The sequence below is a fragment of the Myripristis murdjan genome, chromosome 13, assembly GCF_902150065.1.
Source record: "Myripristis murdjan chromosome 13, fMyrMur1.1, whole genome shotgun sequence".
In the NCBI taxonomy this organism is placed as follows: Eukaryota; Metazoa; Chordata; class Actinopteri; order Holocentriformes; family Holocentridae; genus Myripristis; species Myripristis murdjan.
Genome location: NC_043992.1, coordinates 880,404 through 906,238, shown reverse-complemented (window position 1 = coordinate 906,238; position 25,835 = coordinate 880,404). Strand labels below are relative to the sequence as shown.

The 25,835-nt window shown below is 41.7% G+C and overlaps 1 protein-coding gene across 1 annotated transcript in view; it reads left to right on the top strand.

Annotated features, from left to right (window-relative positions):
- The window catches only part of LOC115370000 (leucine-rich repeat and fibronectin type III domain-containing protein 1-like protein), a 400,907-nt gene that overhangs the window by 176,546 nt on the left and 198,526 nt on the right, over positions 1-25,835 (top strand). The window contains exon 3 of the mRNA XM_030066775.1: positions 24,970-25,243. Coding sequence (XP_029922635.1) covers positions 24,980-25,243 — 264 coding nt within the window. The 5' untranslated portion in view covers positions 24,970-24,979. The remainder of the gene's footprint in view (positions 1-24,969; positions 25,244-25,835) is intronic.

Sequence of the window (25,835 nt, the reverse complement as noted above, 5' to 3'; positions counted from 1 at the left end):
AATACTACTTACCACCTACAAGGCCCTCAACAATCAAGCTCCTAACTACCTCTCTGACCTCCTTCACCGCCATGCCCCAATCCGTTCCCTCTGGTCTGCCGACGCCAACCTTTTGGTCATCCCCAAGACTTACCACAAAACCTGGGGTGACAGGGCTTTCTCAGTTGCTGCCCCCTCCCTTTGGAAATCATTCTCAGCTCACATCAAAACTGAGACATTGGTCACCGAGATAGACAGAAGTCAGAAGTCTGCTGTATTTTTTCACAGCTATATTTCTTTTGATTTACAGAATTCATAGTCATATCTTAAATAAGCAGGAATGTCAGTCATATTATATTTCTTTGTGGTTAAAAATCCAGTGATTTAAAAAAAAAAAAAAAAAATCACCTCTGGTTTGAGCCACACCCACTTTTTTCCCACATCCGAATCCCCAAATGCCGCAAAACAAATACATATACAAATAGTGGTACCTCCACATGTCCCTAAAATGAACTTTTATCTGTCCTCTGTGACATCAGACAGTCAGCAAGTGTTGTGAACTGGAAGTTTGACAGACATTACTTCCAGTCAGTAAGCAAAGATGCTTATAAGTGCATTCTGGGAAGGTTCACCACCTACTGAACTAGGGAGCAGTTTCAGACACATCTTTTGTGAAGGCTAATCGTAATGTAAATTGTAATATGAATGGGAAAGGAAAGAAGGCACAGTAGGTCCTTATTCATCCTGAGTAAAAAGAAAGTATTGCAAAAGCAGCAAACTTAGGCCACAGCTAAGAGCACAACAGTTTTTTTTTTTTTTTTAAAGAAACGAATACCCACATATGTATTGGCAATGATAAACACAGAGTTTATATATGTGCCTCATAAATGCTCAGTATTTGTATCTAAATCGATTTGCACTGCTCTCACTGCCAGTGATTGATACTGTTTACAGTTGACATGTGAAGCTGACAGCCCTATCAGTTTGATGTATGCTGACCGCAGGACTGAAGAGACGTTTACATGAATGACAATTTCCAATCACCCTCCTCGATGTACAATATCCATGTAAGCCTCAGGTATGCAAACCCATCAACATGTCACTGCCTAAATGACAGTGATGACAATCTTCCTGACTCTCACACAGTTCAAAGTTACCATGTTACCATGTCATTGGTATGAGTGCATTCACTCAGTCCTTATTAATATGAATGAACACTTCTCAGACATCTCCACCAGTACAACAGCCATCAATAGCAGGCCCCCAGGATGTCAGTAACTATTGCATCAGCTGCATATAGAGGCTGTTCCCACTTGGTATTAACAACCATCGTGAGAAATCTGAATACAAGTGGACAGCTGTGAGTCCTTCTGTACACACCTGGCATTAAAATGCATCACCAAATGTGTCTTGCCTGCCCACTTGTGTTTGGATCTCACTTTCCCACTCTATATGTAAATAAACACATATCATTTTAGAAAGAGAGACAGAGAGAGAGAGAGAGAGAGAGAAAAAATGAAATTAAAAAAAAAATGAAATTCCCACTTTGCTAGTCCACCTTCCATGCAAAACAAATAAATAAATTAAACAGTATTTAACAGGCAGCAGGTATTTAATAAAAGGGGATATCCTTGCGCACTCCAGCCTCATTTTAATGTGGCTCTCGGTCACTGAAGATGTATTTAACATCTGTTACAGGCTCATCATGTTCAGGTTCAGATTATTTAAGTATTCCAGTGAGTTTGAGAAGGTTCTCGCTTAGGTGGATAAATCAACCCGTAATATTTATGTAATATTCCTTTAGTAACTGTTACGTTCACATTCACACAGTGGCTTATAATATCTCTGTAGTATTCCTATAGTAACTCTATCATGTCTAAAGTTAGACAGTGTTTAATTACGCTGGGGCATGTAATTTAAGAACTGTTGCTGCCTTAGAATTTTATATGGAAGAAAAATCCCAGCATATTTTAAATACATATTTTAGAGACTCCACAAATTTCTTACATCATGTTTTTAGGGGAGCTTATGTCTTATTAAGGGGAGTTTTTATTCATTAACCAGCTGCTTTATAGTCAACCTGCACTTCAGTTTGCATATGTGTGTCCCCCACATATGTAGACTGTTTTCCACAATTTTACATTTGCATATTCATTTGCATATGATTAGACAACATTTTATGCATAGTTTGGCATGAGTCTACTTTATGTGGGAGGCGCAGCTATCCTCACAACCACTGGATATTGGCTGCAGTGTTGCAGTTTTCCCCAACTTCCAGAATTCCACAAATTAACTTCTGATCTAGGCAATGTTTATATACAGTTAGGTCCATAAGTATTTGGACAGTGACACAGTATTTATAAATTTGTCCTTGTACACCACCACAGTGGATTTGAAATGGAGTAATCAAGATCTGATTGAAGTGCAGACTTTCAACTTTAATTTAAGGGGTTGAACAAAAATATGGCATTAACTGTTAAGAAATTACAGCCAGTTTTATACATTGTCACTCCATTTTCAGACGCTCAAAAGTAATTGGACACTTCTTGACTAAAAAGCAGTTTCATGACAAGGTTCAGCCTTTTCCCTAGTTATTCCATGACAAATTAAGAAAATAAAAGGTCAGGTGTTCATTCCAAGTGTTTGCATTTTCATTTGGTAGCTGTTTATCAGAACCTTCAACATGCAATCCAAAGAGGTGTCTATGCAGGTGAGGCTGTCATTAGGCTCAAAAAGCTGACCCAGTGTCATGTTCAGCCAAGAAGATCAAGCCTTTCATGGAGTTATGTGTAGAAGACCAGTGTGGAGTGAATGTCGATTTCATTGGAGGGCACATTGAGGGCTCTCAGGGATCAAGAGTCCACGAATTTCTGGACATGAGAACCTAATGTGGACAGGAGACCCTAAAGTCTGCCATCTTGCACAGGGCCACAGACCTGTCTAAGAAACTCATATAAGACAGGGCCACAGACCTGACTAAGAAACTTATATAAAATGACATCACATTAAATCACTTACATTCTCAGAAAATAATAAATATATGATTGTTCCCTTAGTGGTACAACTGCTTGTCTATTTTTGGTTATGTTTATATAAACTACACCTTGTTATATCGCGCGATCATACATGAATTCTGTAATTATCACAAGACCTCGTGGGTCTTTGCACCCTTATGGCTTGTACCTTATAGAGAACAGTCTTGTTCCTGTATTATAACTAGAATACTGACTCGATAATTGTATCACCTATTTTTCATTTTTCATTTCAAGGCTACTCAACCATAGCTTACAAGTTAAAATCTTCCTTAAATTAATATTTTACATTCATTCATTCATTATTTGGTCTAATAATCACTGTCACCTGATATTGCACCTTAACATTTAGAGGAAACGGTACATTTATGTACCTTTTACTGCTTGGAAACATATATGTAGCTTTTTGGCTCTGAAAAGGGTTCAGCTAATTACCTTGAGTTCCAATAATTAACCCTAGTTGGTACATTTGTGTAGATTGTACCTTGGGGGACAGAAGTCGACTCATACTGTCCCCCTATTTCTGATAGTGTAGCAATGCCAGCAGTAATTATAATCTAATGCCTTACTGTCACCCAGGTCATTCTGCAGGTGACCAATGAGGCAATTAGTTTTGTATCATAAAAACCCAAATTACATCAAGTCATAATAGTCACATTATCATTAATCAATGAAAGGCACAAGCAGGGCTGGTCAGCAGCAGTATCTAGAGCAGAGTTGTCAGATCAACTGTTTCAGTCTGTACCAAATATGTCTGTCTTGGCGTGGAGCAGCACCTTCTCCAAAGCAGCCTCATCACTTATTCCTTTGTCTTTTTCAAAAGAGGCAGTGGGAGGCAGCAGCGAGCACTGTGACCCAATTTGAAAAGTTTAAATTCTGTTGAAATGCTACATGTGCTGATCGGTGGATCAGATGCATGCTGAAATAAGCATAAGGGTTTAGAAAATGTCTTAGGTCATGTTCTAGAAGAACAGTCTGTCTACTTGTGAACAAGGCAGCATTACACTGATGTATTTCAGCCTGCACTTTGATGAGATTTTGTATTTAATATGAAGAGTGGAGGAGAGAGTAACACCTACTTCATTTCATATCTGTCCTGCCCTCTGCTGCTGACATCACTGTTGTCAACCTAATTCAGTTTGCACTGATTTCTAATCCCATTCAGTTCATTTGTTAACAGCTCACTTCATTTAGCATTGCTGGATAAAGCAACAAGATGAAGAAGCTGGCTCTGAGCAGATTCGTCTTGCAAAATTTCTTGAAATGAACTTGTCTTAAAATGCAAGTAACATGCTTCATGCATGAAGAGTGAGAGAGGCAGTTTTCCCCACCATGAGAGGACTGGCCTGGTCAAAGTGCTTCTTCCTATTTACCCTAACGTTAACCAAACTGCCTAAGCAGCCTGACCTTGGTCTCTCCAGCCAGCCCTTCTCTTCCACAAGTATCAAAATAAATATTCAGAGAAGGTCTACACTGCATCGGAAACAAAACCAAGGCAGGACATTGCATTGCTAACTGTGCATGGCTAAATTTCTTAACCACACACCAAACCATGATGGAGTGGATGTAACACTATTGAAACCAGTCAAAAAAGACATTGTTAGACATGAACAATGTCTCTGCGGCTAACTGCAATTAGCTAGTGTTAGCTAGGCTTTGAGAAATGGTTTCCCATAGGACATTTACATAGCTGGAAAGAGGGAAAATCGCTGGATAACTGCCTTGATTTTCTATATCAGCTTCAAGCTGCAAAAATACAGATGAGTCAGTGGACGCATTAGGAATTTGCAGTAGCCAAGTGTCTATCTTTAGAGACTAGCCACTAAGCTGTTTTACAAATACTAATCATAAATGTTAGCTAACCTTTTGATGCAAGATGTGATCTGCATTTGGGCTCATTTTACGAACAGCTTTGTGAGTGTGTTGTGAGTCACGGAACAGCAGAGATCTGTCCTGCTTGTCCTGCCTCTGTGAAGGTTTTGGGTTTAGGTTCTTTCAGCCTTCCTGCCTAGATGTGTTTCCTTTCCTTCTTTCATACTTTCTTTTCTCACCACCTGTTAGAGAATAAGAAATTGCCTTGCCTGTCTTGTGAATAAGGTGAGCACATATAGAGCACTCAAAACAAAGTCCACTGTGCTTCAAAGAGAGAAAAATAAAGTAAAATACCAAAATGATACAATACATAAAAGCCAAAATTTTAAATTTAAACTTAAGAATTTAAAATAATAAACGTGAAATTAAAAATAAGTTGAGCTCTTGTGTAGCACTTTTGTCACTGTTAATACAATAATACAATTATGCAGCTACTGGACCAGTATCTAGGTTCGAGGAGAGTGGTGACATAAACTAGAAATGACAAGACTAGACACAGGGGTTTTGTATAAAATAAGCCAGCGGTTTACTTAAGAAGAATAAATATTAAATAGATCAATAAATATAGAAAATAAATAAATGAAATACATATGTACAATAAATATATACAATAAAAACTGTTAAACACTCTTCCTGATAATCCTTCTCTTATGTTAAAAGGTTAAAATGTCTAAGTGATGTGTTCTGGTTTGAATGCTCTATTATATTAGATGTTAGATATTACAGATTATGTATATACACTACCAGTCAAAAGTTTGGACACACCTTCTCATTCAGTGTTTTTTCTTTATTTTTACTACTTTCTACATTGTAGATACATACTGAAGACATCAAATATATAAAGCAAGATATATGAAATTACGTAGCAAAGAAAAAATTGTTAAATAACTTTAAATATGTTTTATATTTTAGATTCCTCAAAGTAGCCACCCTTTGCTTTGTTGACAGCACTGCAAACCCTTGGCCTTCTCTCAATGAGCTTCATGATGTAGTCACCTGAAATGGTTTTCACTTCACAGGTGTGCCTTGTCAGGGTTCATTTGTGGAATTTCTTGCCTTCTTAATGGGGTTGGGACCGTCAGTTATGCCGTGCAAAAGTCAGGTTGGTACACAGCTTACAGCCCTATTTGACAACTGTTAGAATTCATATCATGGCAAGAACCAGTCACCTAAGTAAAGAGAAATGACAGTCCATCATTACTTTAAGAACTGAAGGTCACTCAGGCCGGAAAATTGCAAAAACTTTGCATGTGTCCCCAAGTGCGGTCGCAAAAACCATCAAGCGCTACGATGAAACTGGCTCACATGAGGACCGCCCCAGGAAAGGAAGACCAAGAGTCACCTCTGCTTCTGAGGATAAGTTCATCCGAGTCACCAGATTAGAGCCCAGATAAATGCCACACAGAGATCTAGTGGCTGACACATCTCTACATCAACTGTGCAAAGGAGACTGCATGAATCAGGCCTTCATGGTCAAATAGCTGCTAAGAAACCACTACTAAGGAAAAGCAACAAGCAGAAGAGATTTGTTTGGGCCAAGAAACACAAGGAATGGACATTAGACCAGTGGAAATCTGTGCTGTGATCCAATGAGTCCAAATTTGAGATCTTTGGTTCCAACCGTCGTGTCTTTGTGCGACACAGAAAAGCTGAACGGATGGATTCCACATGCCTGGTTCCCACTGTGAAGCATGGAGGAGGAGGTGTGATGGTGTGGGGGTGTTTTGCTGGTGACACTGTTGGGGATTTATTCAAAATTGAAGGCACACTGAACCAGCATGGCTACCACATTTTTCAACAGGACAATGACCCCAAACACACCTCCAGGCTGTGTAAGGGCTGTTTGACCAAGAAGGAGAGTGATGGAGTGCTTTGCCAGATAACCTGGCCTCCACAGTCACCGGACCTAAACACAATCGAGATGGTTTGGGGTGAGCTGGACCGCAGAGTGAAGGCAAAGGGGCCAACAAGTGCTAAACACCTCTGGGAACTCCTTCAAGACTGTTGGAAAACCATTTCAGGTGACTACCTCTTGAAGCTCATGGAGAGAATGCCAGAGTGTGAGTATGGAAAGCAGTAATCAAAACAAAGGGTGGCTATTTTGAAGAATCTAAAATATAAAACATGTTTTGAGTTATTTCACAGTTTTTTGTTTACTACATAATTCCATATGTGTTCATTCATAGTTTTGATGTCTTCAGTGAGAATCTACAATGTAAATAGTCATGAAAATAAAGAAAAAACATTAAACAAGAAGGTGATTTATTTTGATTTGCACATGTGTAAGCATATCATGGGTATGCCAAGCCAGGTTTAACAATTTTCATGTTTTGGTGTGCATTGTGCAATTGTAGCCTATTGGCCTAATCGTTTTGGCGTTCTGCATTGTGTGAGGTTCTTTGACTAAATTCAAATGATCCTATGTGTTTACTTCCGTGGGGTACAATAACATCATATTGTAATTCTGTAATTCTGTGTATCAGTAAAGTGCATGAACTACACTATAGTCTACAGACTGGACTCTCTGTTAACAGTGCTTTTATTGTAGTTATAAAAAGCTGCATTAACAATACATGCATCAACTCACTTTCACTCTTACAACTGCTCAAATGTTTGTAATATAATGAAATGAAATGGCAATGGTAACTGTTTCATAGAGCAGATGTAGGAAAGCAGCCAACTTAAACTAGCCTACTTTATGAATAGGCTCCTGTCATTACAGTACAGAAATTACGCACGTGAGAGGAGCATTATAAAGAGCGAGAGAGAGAGAGCAGACAGAGTGTCAGACTACAAACAAAAACAGTTTGACGCAAGGTGACACAGGCTAAATCAGGTTAATACATCTCAAACAGGTTACAGTCATTAAAGACTTGAAGCAATGAGTATACTGCCATACTCTACAAACTCCTTTATTGCTGTAAATCAAGATTATGTCACAAATCACAACCAGAGTAACAGCAAGATATTATGCAAACTTATGCACGGCAGCAGGAGTAATAACAAGGTCACAGTTGAAAAAAACAAAAACAAACAAACAAAAACAAATAAACAGCGTCTTACTTTATGAGGAGGTTGGCACTCCAAATGTGGACTTCCGCTCTGGAGTGATGCTGATGAACTCCCTCATGATGTCCTGAATGTTAATATCATCCAAAATGTCTGTGGACATGTAGTAAGGCCATATGAGCCAATCTCTTCTGACTGACAGTGTTACGGAGCCAAGTTTTCAGACAACGAAGTGCAGAGAAGGATCTCTCGGAGGAAGCAGTGGACACGGGTAAGCACAAACACAGCAGGAGCATCTTTTCCACCTCCTTGAAGAGGCCTCTTGTTTGTGGATGAAGGTTTGACATGTTAAGTCCAAGTTTCTGGGTTGTGCGGAGTGTTTCTTGTTTGGTGAGGTCGCCAAGCATGCTCAGTTGAAGGTGTAGAGAAACTCTGTCCACGTTTCTGGGAAGCTGAAGGGAAGTCAAGTCGGCCTCTGTGAACACTGTCCCCTTTGCAGAATCCATAAGAATTTGCTCCCTCTGTGCAGCAACTGCCATCCTGGCTTGATCGAACCTGCGCTCAATTTCTGATCCCACTAGGTCAAGTGCTTCATAATATTCACACCGCCACAGTGATTCACCCTTTTGTGGCACAACATCCTCCACTGCTGCCGTGCTGCGAAAACAAGACGGTGTCCTGCTTGTCCTGCTAGAGTCCGGCGGCAGCTTCAGGTTGTTTGCTGATGCACATGATTTTGTTTTATCCAAAATGTCCTCCACAGCTCTCTCCTCTTAATGCGCGTATGCGTTCTTTGAGCATACGTGCACACTCGAGCGCACCAGAGACGCTTGCTTGTGGACTCTGCAGACTTTTGCCACAGCTTCGCAAGACCCAAAGACTGCCTCACAACAGAGAAGCCTAAAGACAGTTCTCCCATTCATAGCTTGCTCGTGTCTCACCACTAACACTTTGATCCTGCTGGAGTGTACGTAGTGTCTCCAAAAGTGGTCCATAGGCATTGCATATCCTTGAAATAGCTTTTGTCCTCACACACCACCTTGTGGGACACAGACCGAGAATGTTGCACACCACATCTTCCTCACCAAAAAAAAAGACAAGTTTTTGCGCTTTGCGGACTCTCTGATCAGTGTGGCGATGCTCTGCACAAAGTTGAGTGCATCTGCTACAAGACGCACATCCCATGCTACCTCCTGCAGTGCCAGATCTAGAGCGTGGTTGCAACAGTGTACAAATAGTGAACTAGGGCAACTCTCCATAAGTCGTGCTTGTACTCCAGACAAGCGACGGAAGTTTCAGTCGCAAGAAGATGTCCTTGATGCAGTGAAAGAGGGTTTCTGATGTCGTGTCAGGTGCGTTATAAAATCCCAAAAACACACTCTGTTGGGAAAGGTTTGAATCGACATAGTGCAAGTGACAAGGGAACTGCTCAGATGACCCAATATCTGTTGTGCTGTCAATGGTCAGCCCATGGTAATGAGAGTCGGATGCTTTAGTGACTATTTTGTGCTGAACAGTATGTGCAAAGTGTTCAGGAATTTCATTCTGCACTGTGTCCGACATCCAGTTATCCCTCTTCAGCAGCCACTCGCGAGCTTCGGGTAGTGAATATGTGTGCTCCAACATGAGTTGCCACAATACCCCATCACGATGACACTGGCCTCTGAGAGGTAGCCCTTGACGGGCTAAAAATGTGATTGACCAGAAAGCCAATTCTATTCTAATATTTGACAACAGAGCATTGATTGGTGTGCTCCTAAAAGCGGCGATCTTGTTCAGAGCCTCCACATGAAAATGTGATTTTTCATGCTCTCTAAATTTTTCCACAGCTCTTCACCAATTTGAAAAGCCTCTTTTCATAAATATGGCATCAGCTCTTGTCCGGTCCTCCCTAATTAGCTTCTTTGCTACAGCGGAGCAACATGTGAAGCACAAGGCTTTATCAGTCTCTTGCACATAATGACGCCATCTCCACCTTTGAAACCAACCTGAGTTGAATGATCTTGAAAAGCCCTCTGTCCCAAAACGCCTGGATGGAAAGTTAAAATCCTTAGGCTGAAAAGGCTCCACAAGCGTACTGAGAACAGCAGCTCCATCTTCTTCTGCTGGTTCACTGACCGCAGTCACGGGTTCAGCTAAAGAGCTAACATTACTGCTAGCCGGGGAAGCTTGCAGGATAGTGTCGGGGCTGGGGCTGCTGCTGGTGTTATCAGTGTTGGACAGGGAAGTGGCTGAAGCTTTACAGTCGATACTCATCCTTGAAAGTTTCGCTCTGGTAGGAAATTCTCAGGAAATTCTCTTTTGAGACATTTTGAAGTTAAGCTAGCCATGCAAGCCTGTTGTGTGTGTAGGGCTAACAGAAAGTAGTTTTCTCTTAATGTGCTTCATCGTCATCAGGAAAGACAAATCTGATTGGTTAATACACACTTTGAAAATACATAAATCAAACATAAAAATAAAATATCCACCCTCTCTGCTCATAATCATACACTAAAACCAAACCCATAACGTCACAGTAGAAAAAACATAAAATGATTAATAGCCCTTTTTTTATTTTTTATTTTTATTGCCATTGCAGTTGCCATTGCAGAAAAAGCAGGGGGTGCTGCAGGACCCCCAATTCCCGTGTCAGTGTCATTCAGTTCAGTTCAGTTTTTCTATTCAATCCAATTTATATCAGTTCAGTGTGTTCTGTTCAAACTGTGCGGGTTAGGGTCCAGTTGTGTTGTTCCAGTTTGTTCAGGTTACAGTTCCTTGGGTAGGCTCGCCAACAGATTCTATTGGGGTGTCGTCCTTCGTGTGCACTGGTTGCGGTTACACATAAAAGGGGTCCTTATCCGTAGTCGGGCTGTCCTCAGGTTCACGAGTCGGGGTAAACCTGGCCTGTACAACAGCCATAAACAATACAGAAAATAAATAAATGTCTTTTCAACCAAAAGGAATGGGTTACTCTCTAAATATAGGCTACATGGCGATGGCAGGGGAGTAACTATTTCACTCGCCACTGAGTGTGTTGCCATGGTTACTTGATAGCGTCTGACAAGACGTTACAATCATTTAACATAAAATAATCAAACAAAATGTAAAACTACAGGGATTACTCAGGTAAAGGCTACACTTTCTGACAACAAACAAACAAAACACATCAGAAATACATATAAACTAGGCAAAAAAAAAGTTCTGCACCGCTTCTTCAGTCTATAATTTCTCCCCTTTATTCATACCCAATAGTGTTGTATCTTATACTGTTGTAAAGCCTGATTCGTCCTCCCTGAAGAGGGGTAAAAGCAGAGGCAATGAGTGGAGGGGGGGGGGGCTTACTTTTACTGACAACTTCTTGGAGGTCGTGGTAGATTTCAGGAATTCCGGAGAGATCAGGAGTGTCAGGGGGTGCAGAAAGCAGGTTAGAGACACTTCTAGTAGGAGAGGGAGCAGATTGAAAACAGGTTTCATGGCACGTTTGACTCCAGCAAACAATCTTCTCATTTGTCCAATCAATCTGTGGGTTATGCTTAACCAACCAAGGGTGTCCCAAAATGAGTGGATTGTTGGGAGCGGTGATAGGTAGGTAGGTAGGTAGGTAGGTAGGTAGGTAGGTGATGATGTGGAATTGAATAGTTTCCTTATGGTTACCTGACACAATGAGTGTGATGGGCGTGGTGCGGTGTGTTACCTGGGCGGTCAGCCTTCCATCCACTGCCAGTGCATTCTGAGGCTCAGCCACAGTCTCAGTGATGAGGCCAGCCTGTTCTGCCACTTGAGAGTCCAAAAAGTTCTCCTTGGCCCCAGAGTCAACGAGTGCCAGCAGAGGGAGAGACAGGAGCTGACAACTTAAGGTAGCAGGAACTTGAAAGCGGGGATTTTTACAGGAAGTAGTTGGAGTGTGGCCCACCAGAACCCCGACATTTACTGGTGAGCCCTCCCTTTTGGCCGCACTGGGAAAGAGGAAATGAAATGGCCAGGCTTGCCACAGTAAAGGCACTCACCAGAGCTGATGCGTCTGTAGCGTTCCGCTGGGGATAGCCTGGCTCTGCCCAATTGCATGGGCTCATCAACTGGTGGTGGAGAGGAGACACCTGGGGCTGGGTTGGTTGCAACAGGAATTGGGGCTGGTGGAACTGGCCGAGTGTTGGAAGAACCAGAGGGGTTAATCCGCTCGCGGCGGCGAGACTTCAGGAGGTTATTTATTCGATTAACAAGGGAAACAAGGGCACTCAAAGAAGCAGGTTCATCTCGACATAACAATTCATCCTTCATATGTTAACTCAGACCCTTAATGAATGCAGTTTTAAGAGCCTCCTCAGTCCAATCCACCTCTGCAGCTAGCGTCCAGAACTCGATGGAGTAATCTGCAACTGGTCGTTGGCCTTGTGAAAGAGTCATAAGCCGCATAGAAGCATTAGCCTGATAGTCAGGATGGTCAAAAACTAGTTTGAAATTCTCCAGAAACTTACTGAATTGAACTTCCTTTATAGGTTGCCATGAAAACCTGACCTCCGCCCATGCTAGTGCTCTACCCCGTAGTAAGCCAAAAATGTACTGGATCTTGGAGAAGTCAGTTGAAAAAGAGACAGGTCTGAGCTTGAATACTGTAGTACATTGAAACAGAAAACCCCGATAGAAATTGGGCTGACCTGAAAAAGGAGAGGAAGGTTGAGAGCTGAGAGGATAAATCAGTCAGTTGTTGGGACAAAGAGCAATTACTCTCATATAAAGCTTGTATACAAGGATACAAGGAAGTTTATTTGTCATTATACAACAGGTTGAATAATGAAATTAAAGTGTGGTTCCCTCTTGATTGATTAATTGATTGATTGTGTAGAAAATAGAATTATTAAGCCTGGAGGAGTTCAGATGGTGCATTTCGTAGTCTCACAGCCTGAGGGAAGAAGCTGCTCTGTAGTCTGGTGGTACAGCAGCGGATACTTCTGTATCTTTTGCCTGACGGTAGCAGGGTGAACAGGCTGTGGCTGCGGTGGGTGTTGTCTTTTAGGATCATTTTGGCTCTGCGCAGGCACCTCACCTCCCCGATATCACTGATGCTTGGTAGATGGGTACCAATGATGTTTTGGGCAGTTTTAATCACTCGTTGCAGAGTCTTCCTGTCCTGGGCCGTGCACATCCCATGCCAGTTTGTGATGTTTCCAGTCAGGATGCTTTCAATCGCTCCTTTGTAGAAGCTGACAAGAACTTGGCGTGGGAATTTTGCTTTCTTAAGTTTCCTTAAGAAATACAGCCGTTCCTGAGCTTTTTTAACCAGGGCAGAGATATGGGAAGTCCATGTCAGGTTCTCTGTTATGTTGATTCCCAGGAACTTAAAACTGCTCACTTGCTCCACCTCAGCTCCATTGATGTAGACAGGGTTATGTGTCTTTGCCTCCTTTTTTCTAAAATCAACTATCAGCTCTTTGGTTTTGCTGACGTTTTGAGCAGTAGGTTGTTTTCTGTGCACCATTCTGCAAGATGGTTGATTTCCTGAACAGGAGGGGGGCTGAGCACACAGCCCTGGGGGGCTCCGGTGTTGAGCACTGGAGTGGAGGAGGAGTGCCAATCCGAACTGACTGGGGTCTGTTTGTGAGGAAGTCCAGTATCCAGTTGCAGAGAGTGGTACTGATGCCCAGAGTGTTCAGTTTTCCAATCAGCTTCATGGGGGAGATTGTGTTGAAAGCTGAGCTGAAATCAACAAACAGCATTCTGATGTTGGTGTTGCTTTTCTCAAGGTGAGTGAAGACTGAGTGGAGAGCAGTGGAGATGGCATCCTCTGTGGATCTGTTGGTTCTGAATGCAAACTGCTGAGGGTCCAGACTGGCAGGGATGTTGTTCTTTATGTGCTGGAGAACCAGTTTCTCAAAGCACTTCATCAGGATGGGGGTGAGTGCCACAGGGCGGTAGTCATTTAGATCAGACACTGCAGACTTTTTAGGCACAGGGATGATGGTGGCTGTCTTGAAGCAGGTAGGAACACTCTCCTGTGACAGCGATATGTTAAAAATGTCAGTAATGACATCTACTAGCTGGTTGGCACATGTTTTTAGTACACGGCCAGGGATGTTATCAGGCCCAGCAGCTTTACTCATATTCACTTTCAGCAGGACTTTCCTCACATCCACTGTGGATACTGACAGTGGCCGGTCCTCTGGACGCCACTGGAGGCCCTAAAGGCAGCTTTTTTGGCTCTACATAGAGCTCTCACCTCTCCATTCATCCAGGCTTTCTCATTAGGGAATGATTTAACTGTCCTTATTTTTACCACATCATCAGCACATTTGCTGATGTATGATGTCACTGATGATGTGTATTCTTCAAGGTCAATATGGTTCTCCTGGGTAGCAGCATCCCTGAACATCTGCCAGTCCCTGCATTCAAAACAGTCCTGTAGAGCCGCTGTAGCTTCATCTGTCCACACCCTAACTGTTTTTACAGTTGGTTTAACCCGTTTTGTCAGCTGGATGTAAGTAGGCAGGAGAAGCAGGGAGATGTGGTCTGACTGGCCAAAATGAGGACAAGGGAGGGCTCTGTAGCTGCCAGGAACATTGGTGTAGACATGGTCCAGTGTGTTGTTTCCTCTGGTGGGGATGTGGACGTGCTGTTGGAATCTTGGCAGAACAGTTCTGAGGTCTGTTTGATTAAAATCCACAGCAACAATAATAACAGCATCTGGCTGTTTTGTCATGTGACTGCTGATGACCTCATACAATTACTGGAGTGCATTTTTTGAATTTGCATCCGGTGGAATGTAAACAGCAGAAACAAACACACTGGTGAATTCTCTAGGCAGGTAATATGGCCGACATCTCAGCAGTAAAAACTCAATGCCAGATGAACATTTTCCATCCACTCTGACTGCACCTGAGCACCAAGCATCATTGATGTACACACAGAGCCCGCCCCCTCTCGTCTTACCAGAGTCTTGTGTTCTGTCGGCCCGGAACAGGCTCCGCCCGTCCAGTGCTAACGCCTCATCCGGTATGTTGTTATGAAGCCACGTCTCTGTGAGGATGAGAGCACCGCAGTTTCTGGTGTCTCTTTGCTCGGTCAGCCTGAGCCTTATCTCAACCATTTTATTTTCCTGCGACTGGACATTTGCCAGGAGTAGGCTGGGTAGTGGGACAGCCTTGGGTCCAAGCCTTCTTAGCCTGAGTCTTATCCCGGCTCGTTTCCCTCTCTTCCTGGGTCGACTGCACTGCTTGTGATGACGTCTGATCCGAATGTTTTGGTTGTCAGATCTTGAGATGCCGAGAGCAGATATCGTCTCAAGGTCCGCGGCACTCAATGCAATTTTTGCACTTCCTCTTCTGATATCGACGAGTGTATTACTGTCATAAGTACCGTATTGATCTGAATATAAGACGGTATTTTTTCCATTGAAAATGCCCTGAAAAAACGCCCTCGTCTAATATTGGGGTCTAAGCAAATACACATGTATTGTACTTGCATATGTTCCGTGCTTGAATACAGCACACTTCCCCCGCTCTGGCACGGTTGGAAAGGGTGTGCTCCAGCACGGTACGGGCGTTCATGCACGAGCACATGCACGGTCACGCTCCGGCTGTCAGTTGGATGCTTTCTGAAGTTACCTCCGAAACTGTCAAGGTAAATAAACATCCTTTAACCCTGGCCCTGAGTGCAATGTGAGGCGGTGGCGGTCTCAGAAAGAAGAGCTAAGAAATGCCCACAGCCAGAGAAGGGCTTTTCGTGGTACAAAAACTGGTCGATTCAACGAGACTGACAGGCAGGTGTACGATTTTGTGAATGAGAAACGTAGTGAAGGACTGCCCGTTACGAGGGCTGTGATGCAGCAAAAAGCACTTGAAGTTGCCACAGAGCTCAACATACCCCGCACTGAGTTTAAAGCTAGCATGGGTGTCGCAGAATGTCCATATAAAAGTATATTTCAAAAAAAGGGTCTTGAAAAAGAGGGGTCGTCTTAAAATCAGGGTCGTCTTATATTCAGATCAATACGGTAATACACCCACAAGTGATATGATTCTCAGCAATAAAAAACGGAGAATCCCTCCTCTTTTTGCTGAAATTGAGGGAGCCACCAGCTGCTGCATGCATATGCGCCGCCGTTGCCATGGATCATTCCATGGATCATGAAATATTCAAAGCGGAGATGCCGTTGTTTTATGGCTGCAGCATTACATCAAACAGAAAAGATCTACATGTCTTGTGCATCGTTTCAGACTCATTTCCTGGAATTCAGCAGAATAGGTTTGGGATCTTTTGACCTCTCCGGATCTCCACTACAATTTACAGTAAAGTTCTGTGGGGTTTGAACAAAGTTCAGCCGTGCAGCAATGACATAACGGGGCCACCAGGGTTGAAGTTTAATGGTTGAGGTTAAGCAGAGGTGGGTAGAGTAGCCAAAAATTGTACTCAAGTAAAAGTACTGTTACTTCAGAATAATATGACTCAAGTAGAAGTAAAAAGTAGTCATCCAAATAATTACTTGAATAAGAGTAAAAAAGTACTTGGTGGAAAAACTACTCAAGAGTAACTGTTGAGTAATGTCTTTATTTTTTAACACAAGCATTCAATCAGACAGACAACAAAACAAAATAATTAATAAAATAATACAATTAAATTTATTAAATCCAAAAATAGCTTAAATTAAAATAATCTTCAAGTAAAATAAATAGTAAAAATAATAAATAAAAATAAATAAATGAAATGTCCAGGTTCCGGAGCATCTCCAAGGCAGCTGTCATATTTCTCTTCCCCTTCATTCATGGACATTGTCGAAAGTCTCCCGATAACTCCAGTGCTGATAAATACAATCACTCGAGACCGCTTAAACAATGCAGGGTTGCCAACTCTCACGCATTGGCCGTGACAGTCACGCATTCCGCCTCAATCTCATGCTCTCACACTCAAGAGAGAAATCTCATGCCAACTCTGACTTGTTTTCTATTGTAAATTTTTCCACTCATCACGTGTACTCATTTGTGACTATAAACAAGCTCAAGTCTTACATAGGCTCTAAACCACTCCAGTGTCTGATGTGTTATATTTTCTCTGATTGTTGATTTGCTGAAAACATTACCGTCATTACGTCAGTGACGTCCGTCTGCTGCTTGGGTGCTGCTACTTCAGTTGGTCAGAGCGGCAGAGCAGAGAGGCATACACGGTGGCGAGATATGAAATTCGAGCAGTTATCCAATAATTATCTGTATGCACGGCACACCCGTTAGATCCGGCAGACCTGGTGCCGCCCGGCACCGGCCGCAGCACCGCACAGTGTGCGCGGCCACCCGGTCAGGTCAGGTCTGCCGGATCTGACAGGTGCCACTCTGGCTGTCAGTTGGACGCATTTTGAAGGAGGAAGTTACCTCCGAAACTGTCAAGGTAAATAAACATCACTATGTCTGATTAAAAGGAACAAAAACGTCTTTTAGTTAAAAGGAAGACATGACCCGCTGACCGCTGATTCTGCCATTTTCATTTGATTTGCTCCAACTGACTGTGAAAAAACTGTAAACTCCCGTCCCACTCCCACCGCTGAGATTGAGTATGGTCACATGAGGAGGGTGCACAGCTACGGCTACGTTTGATTGGTGAAACACAGTCACATGGTTTAGCATGGCTGATGTTTCTCTCTCTCTCTCTCTCTCTCTCTCTCTCTAACAAAATAAAACATTAAAATGATCCGTACGCGGGGGGAATAAAAGAAAAGTAACGAGCTCAATGTAGCCTAAAGTAGCGGAGTAAGAGTACAGTTTTTTCTTCACAAATCTATTCAAGTAAAAGTAAAAGTATAGTGATTTAAAACTACTCCTAGAAGTAGGGAGGAAGCAGGGATTGATGGGTGAGAGAGGAAGTAGACAGAGAGAACGAAGGGTGGTGGGTTAGGTTTCTGTACTGAGAGGTGGAAAATGGCAGAGGGGAAAGAGAGGGATGGAGATGAAGGCGGTGGTTCAGAAAGAGTGAAGAGAGGAAGAATAGGATGTTTCAGGAAAGAGAAAGATTACAAGACACAGCTGAAGAGGGAGAGAATGAAGAGTGATGGACAGAAAGAGTAGGATAGGAAGATAAGAGGGCAGAGAAGTAAAGAGGTGGAGAAAGGGATTGATGCAACTGAAAGGAGAAGCACTTTGCATTCACACTCAGAGAGAAAAGAATGTTAAAAGGATAGTGGGAGAGAATTGGAATGACAGAAGTGAAAGAATACAGGAAGGAGAGGTAGATGGAGTCAAAAAGAGCAGCTTTACATTTCCTCTCACAGGGGGAAGAGTGATGAGGATGTATGGATGAATGATGCAAGGATGGAGGGATGGATGGTTTGATGAAGTGAAGGGGGAAGTGCAGTCAGGGGAAAAAAGAGCTGTTTTGCATTTTTCTCACATCAAGCCATCCTGACTAAACAAATCGAGGCTGTTCTTGCAGCACTGGTGCCCTTAAGAGACCCGGCATCAAATTTCCCCACTTTCTACTGCAGAAACCTATTAAAGCTGCAGCATGTCACAGCTTTCAACATCAATTGTCAAATTAATTGTGAAAGCTTGATACAGTGACTGCCAGCCTCGATCTCACAGCTGTGGTATTGTTTGTGTTTCTCAAAGTAAAGACCCCAATAAGACCCCATCAGCCTTCCTTGCCCTCCTTGAACAGCGTAAACATGTAAAAAATGATGTTTCCACTGCTGCTACCACTGTCTACTATCCCACTTAGCATGGTGACACATCTTGGTTTTCACTTTGTGGTCAAACAGCTGTTGTTCTGCATGGCAACACTTCCTCTCTCTGTCACAAAAGCACACAACATACAAGTACTAAATAGTTTATACTAATCTTCACAGTATAGCCCAGAGGTTCTCAAACTTGTTTCAATAATGTTGCCCTTTGAAATATTTTGAAATATTCAAATATTCAAGTACACCCTGACCAGTGGAAAAAAATGGTGGAGAAAAAAAAGCCTATATGCAGACATCCAACCCAGCTTCATCAGTGTCTGAAACAACAACCAAACACTGTGGATATTTTTTTGTTTCTGTTTTTGTTTCTTTTCCACTTCTAATGCCTTGTTTGCAGTCTAACCCAACAACCACAGCAGAAGATTTAAACCACAAACACACAAATACATAAACCAAAAAATCTCACATAGTATTCCAACATACCCCTAGAGATATGAGTACCCCATTTGAGAACCACTGATGTAGCCTATTGTTTTGGCATTTAGTATGCCTCCACTTGAGGCAGTAGCTCACTCCCAATTCAGAGAGGGCAAACCACCTTTTTCTGGCAGAGAGCCATGGCCTCGGACTTAGAGGTGCTAATCCTCATCTCAACTTTTTCACATTCAGCTGCAAACCACCCCAGTGCATGCTGAAGGTCACAGCCTGATGAAGCCAACAGGAATACATCATCTGTGAAGAGTAGGGATTCAATCCTGTTGTCACTAAACTGAACAATCCTCCACACAGCGACTGCACATTGAGATCCTGTCCATGAAGATTACAAATAGAATTGGAGGCAAGGAGCAGCCCTGGCAACACCCACTGGAAATTAGCTTAGTGCCAAGAACGTGGACACAACTCTCACTGTGGTTATACAGTGACCAAATGGCCTACAGCAGCACAACCAGTACCGCATACTCCTGCAGCACCCCCCACAGGACCCACCGGGGGACATGGTCATAAACCATCTCCAAATCCACAAAGCACATGTAGAATGGATTATCAAACTCCCATGATCCCTCCAGTATCTGTGCGAGGGTGAATAGCTGGTCCACTGTTCCACAGGCAGGACAGAATCCGCATTGTTTCTCTTGAATCTGAGATTTGACAATCAGCCTCCTTTCCAGCACCCTAGAGTAAGATTTCCCAGGGCCACACCTCCAAGCTGCCGCATCAACAATGTAGGCTTTGAACAGAGTCCATTCAGACTCCATTCAGACATGTCCAAAACCTCCCTCGGGTTCAGGGAGAAGCTCCTCTGGAGGTATGAGTTGAGGATCTTCGTTCTCAGCCAGATGTTCCCAGTTCACCCTCCCTACATGCTTGGGGTTACCAGCTCTGTCCACTTAATTCATGGTGTGAAATATTCCAAAGCATCCTTCTGAACACAGCCACTGTGTGAGATTCAGAGAATGTGAATGTAATTTCTTCCATTTTTTTTTTTAGCTTCATCAGTGCAGAATTCATGAAATCTTGACTCTGCTATGCAGAGATCAGCTCAGTGTATCACAGTCACTGCGCTACAGAGACAGTCCTGATGGTGAGAGCTGATCTGTTTACTTTATGGTTTGTCCTGCATTGTGAGACAGTAAACACTTGGTGAACTGAGTATGTACAGTACGGTGACAGCTGAGGATATTGTATTTTCACACTTTTACAGTGTGAGCATGCTACACATTCACAACTTGGTTAGAATCAGAGGTGGAAGTAACTAATTACATTTACACATCACTATAACGTCAATAAATTAAAGTCAGTAATTTTACATTTACGTACATTTTAAATTATGTTCATTACTGAGAACAATTGATCAATGACAGGTTGTGGAACCTTTCACAATGAACGCGCAAAGATGAGCAAAGATGAGCAAAGATGAGAAGAGGAAATTACTTCTACTTTGGTTCTAATTTTTGTCATTTCCAATTTCACAATAAAAGCCGCACAATGGAAAAACTGTAGATGATTGATTGGAGTGAGGATCATTTAGACTCAGCTGGCAAAAATGTAGAATAAGTGTGGAGTAGAGTCCTCACTTCATAGTTTGAAGCATGTTCTGTTATCCTTTTATAACTGCAAGGAAAAGATCACAAGTTAGTGTTTTGAGAAAATAACTTACTCCCAGTACATTTTAAATGAGGTACTTTCTACTAACTCAGTCAAATATCAGCAAAGTAACATAACTTCTGCTTCTACTTGCAATTTATAGTCCTGTCCACTGATGCATCCTGACAGGTTGATTGGTTTGTTTACAGTAATTACACTAATGACTCTAAATTAATACGGCAGTGATGTATTGATGCTGGAATGCTTCTCATGGCTTGTTTGAAAAGATTGTGAGAGTTGGAGAAAATGAAGAGAGAGGATAAACTGATGGACGGTGGTGGAATGGAGAGAAAATAGTGTGCCTATCTAGAGAAAGGGCAGGATGAAAATAATTTCTTTAAAAAGACTGAAAGATGATAGAGAGTGGGATACAGAAAAATAACAACCAAGGTGGAGATGGAAAGAAGAACAGCAGGATTAAGTCCCATATATCATATTTTTTTCTGATGGCTGGAAGAGGAGGAGGGGGAATACAGATCTTTTGAGATTAGAGATATTTCCATACAGAGAGAGAAAGAGAGAGATTGAGTGTTAGCAGGATCTGAAGGAGTAAAGAAATAAAATAGATATGCTTTTGAAAAGTTTTCAAGTGGACCACATTTTTGAAAACTCTCCTTTTGGCCCCAGACATGTGAAACTTCTGTAAAGCCCTTCTGCAGAAGCAGCATTTACAAAGTGCCTCACAAAAAGACATAATAACAAGCAAAGGCAGAATCTATAAGAATGGCAAAAAATGTAGGGAAAGGCATCAGAAGGTTGAGGATAAGTGGTTAAAAATAAAAACATAAGAAATTACAAAAGATCAGACCACCATAAAATGACAACGAAGGAGTGACTTTTTATCTTTTAAAATCAGATAGCTTTCAGGTAACATACCTGTTAACTTCATTGCTGGTCCATCTGACTGATTTTGTGTTTATATTAGCCTACATTGGTGTGTTAGCCAGTCGGTCTATGCCTTGTAAACACAATTTGCACATTAGCTAACATATACTAGAAGGTGGTGTTTGCTGTGGCAATTTGTCACCAGTGTTATTGGTGAAAAAATGTTAGAAATGTAAATTAATACTCATTAGGCTATCTATTACTTATTTTCAAGTAGTCACATTACTTTACTAAGTACATAACAGAAAAAGTAGGCTAATTTGTTACATTCCTTACATTACTTTCTCCTAAGCGACCTCCTCCTGAAAAAAAAAAAAAAAAAAAGCACATACACCTGACAAGCTGATGCAAGAAGAAGGATTTGACAGGTTTTACATTGTTCAATAGTCCAGGTGTAAATTACCTTTTGTTCATTTGTTAACAGTAACATGATTATTCTGCTGGCTTGTTAGGTAACTAACAGTTTGTATCATGGCTACTTAGCTAGCTAACAGTGTGTTTAGGTGAACTGAGCTGGCTCTTGTCGAGGTGCAACTCTCCATGTTTTAAATTAGAGACTCGGGTTAAATAGAAGACAGTTTACTGTGTCACAGTAAGTTACATCTGGAAACAAATCTACCTTATCCCACCCTCCACTTTTACTGAGAATGTTGCTGAATGGATCTACACACACATCACAGCAGGCTGCTTCAGGAAAGTTTTCTTTTTGTAGCCAAGAACTGTGGAATTATGAGCATGACAAATTCTTTAGTAACTTCCATGATGGCACCAGACATGACTGCTGAGAAAATTTGACACAACCCTATGTTTCTGTTCTGAAAATGTACTTTTTTCTAACATTTAAATTGATAGGGGTTGACTTTTTGGTGATCACCAACTGGATTTCATAGTTAGGGTTAGGGTTAGAAAAGGGTTAAGGGTTAGGGTTAGGGTTAAAAATGAAATTGTGGAACCAAGAGACAAGGATGGTGTGGAAGATATTGTTGATACAAACTCTGACTCCATCTTTATTAGGGGTACTGATGAACAGGAAATACTGAATATTGTAAAAACTTTCAAGAATAAAAAGTCCACTGATTGTACCGAAATTGATATGTCATTAGTTAAAAATATTATTGAATGTATAGTTAAACCATTGACATATGTATGTAATCAATCTCTTCAAACAGGTATATTTCCAAACAAAATGAAAACAGCTAAAATAATTCCAATTTATAAAAGTGGAGATATACACCTATTCACCAATTACAGACCGATTTCTCTGCTTTCCCAGTTCTCAAAAATTCTGGAGAAACTATATGTACAAAGACTTAATAACTTAATTGAAAAACACAATCTACTGAGTGATCATCAATACGGTTTTAGAGCAAATAGGTCCACCTCAATGGCAGTAATGAAACTCATAGAAGATATATCAACTGCAGTAGATAATAAGGAGTATACAGTGGGGGTATTCATAGACTTAAGAGAACCATTTGACACAATTGATCATAGCTTACTAATGAGAAAACTGGAGAGATATGGTATCAGAGGAACAGCACATACATGGTTAAAAAGCTATCTTGAAGACAGATATCAATATGTACAAATAAATGAAGGCAAATCAGAGTTGTTGAAGGTTACATGTGGGGTTCCTCAAGGTTCAGTATTAGGCCCTATACTGTTCATACTGTATATTAATGAGATTTGTAAAGTTTCTAATTTGTTGAAATATGTTTTATTTGCTGATGATACTAATTTATACTGCTCTGGAAAAAGTTTGATATAAACAAATTATCACTGAATTTAAGCAAAACAAAGTTTATATTATTTGGTAATCGGCAAATCAAACAAACAATGTTCTACTTTGTTTAACTGTAAAGCATGTTGCATTGCATTTGCAGTTTGATTTGGTTTTGTAATTGGAGCTGCCCTGCTCTGTTTTCATCTGACTGAGCTGCCGTCAGGTTTGCAATATTCCCAATCATTTCCATAGAAAATTTCTGAATTCCAATTCTTTTTTCAATTGTAATTTGCCTGCTACATGTGGAGCTGAGCCGCTACATGTGGAGCCTCCCTGCTCTCTAATCCAGTGGTATTTACACTTTGCCTCAGTCGGGTCTGGAATATTCCTTAAGACCTCCACTGAAAATATCCAATGCCATTGCATCCTGCCATTATTCACTGCTGTTCAGCTCCCCCCTGCTCTGTTGCCTGTGGTGTGGTGTGGTGTGTGTGTGTGGGTGTGTGTGTGTGTGTGGGTGGGTGGGTGTGTGTGTGTGTTGGTGTGTGTGTGCAGACGTCCTGCTCGCTATTCTATGTGGTTTCGGGGGCCCAGTTGCAGCACAGTGTGAATATCTCAGTGCTGTAAATAAAATAGTGAGTCTCTCTCCGCTGTTACTCACAATTGATTCTCCTTGAGTCAATCAGAGAATTTCTCTGTCTTTGCTTTTTCTTTCTTTCTTTCTTTCTTTCTTTCTTTCTTTTTCTTTTTTTTTTTTCTTTTTTCTTTAGATTTTTCATCAGTCAACTCTCCACTGTATGATCAAATTCACTCTCTTTGCGAATTTCAGGACATGCTGAGCTGAACATGCATATAGAGAAACACTGAAGAGGTAGAAATCAGCAACAATGAAAATGTACTCATTTTCTTGGCTGGATAGTTCGTTTAGTCTCAATTTTATGTACAAAAACATCTGTGAAATTTATGAAGTGAGACAGACAGCCATGCTGAGGATAATTTGTGCACTCTAATGTTCTCTGCAGATTGTGATCATGCGCGTGTGCCAGACTTAATTGTTGATATAACTACTCTTTGCTTTTACTTCCCTAGGACAATTTGCTCAGAAGAATAATACAGGCTTTATCAGCATCAAATCTTCCATTCTGATTTCTTTTCTGCTCTTCACCTTTCTCTTTCTCTCTTTTCTTCCTCTTTGTTTTCCAATTTCTTCCCATCCTTACCTGCCTTTATTTTGAAACACTTATGCATATTACAAATACACATTTTTGAAACCTGGACTTCTGACACAAGGTCTGGACAAAGTACAAAGAAGAATTTGGCCATTTCCATATAAGTCGGAAAAACTATTCAAAAATTTGGGAAAGGTTTGGTTAAATATTGTTCTGCTATGTCAATAGGCATTTAACTGCACATTTTCTGTTTGTTTTTTTTTTTCTTATTGTTTTTGAGCCCTCTTAACTCTGACATTCTGTCACTGATAAAAATAATCCTCTGCAGTGATGTGGCAGAGGGGGCCAAGATGAAGACTGTCAGCATGAATCACACTGAGAGCTTTAAATCAAATCAAGACGTTAAGATGTGGAGTAGCATGAGAGAATTGGAACTGCATAGGAACCCTGGAGGTCAGCTCACAACTCTGAAGGTTTCTAACACCCAAACTGACTCCTGTGTTTATTTCTTTTCTGTTTCAGGAGAGCAGACATGGATGTCGTCTCCTTGCTCCTCTCCCCCATCCTGCTCCTCCTGCTTATCCTCCTTTCCTCCCTCCCTTCCTGCTCCTCCTCCATGCTGTGTCCTAAGCGGTGCACCTGCCAGAACCTGCTGCCATCCTACACCGTGCTATGCGCCAAGACGGGCCTCCTCTTTGTCCCACCCAACATCGACCGGCAGACAGCAGAGCTCCGGCTAATGGACAACTTCATCACCACGCTGAGGCACCGTGACTTCGCCAACATGTCCAGCCTGGTCAGAGCTCCCTTCCACTACAAATCTCTGTCTTTTTCCAGTAGTAAAAAATGTGTTCTTTCCTCCATATTTATGTTTATTTTGATTTATACAGTGGGTAGTTTGTGCCAAGCGATCCAGTCGGTCAAGGAAAAGTTCCAGCTGTTCTGTCAGCGAGGTTGATGTGTTGCTGTGCCACCTCTTGCTGTTGCCAAAAAGCAAGCTTTCTTGGCAGTTTTTCTTGCTGTGCTATTACCTTGCTGATGGTTACCACTATGATTATTAGTTGTCCAGTGTTCCTTACAAAACTCAGCTGTGTTTTCTGCCCATTTGGCTCAGTCATACCCATAAGTAAGGGATAATGTTTTAGAAATAACATTATTCTGTGAAACGTCTGGCAGGGGGTTAGGTTAGCACCCCTGTCCATCTCTAAGCAGGATTTCTCTAAAACTACCAGACGGATTTGCATTAAACTTGGTGGGAGGGTTTGTCACAGGTCAACAAAGTAGCGATTATTTTTTCAGGCCAATCAGCCTGAAAAGGACATGGTAATGTGTGGTGTTTAGCTCCAATAGTTTTTAAGGCCCCATGGCATGAAAAATGCAATTTTCGT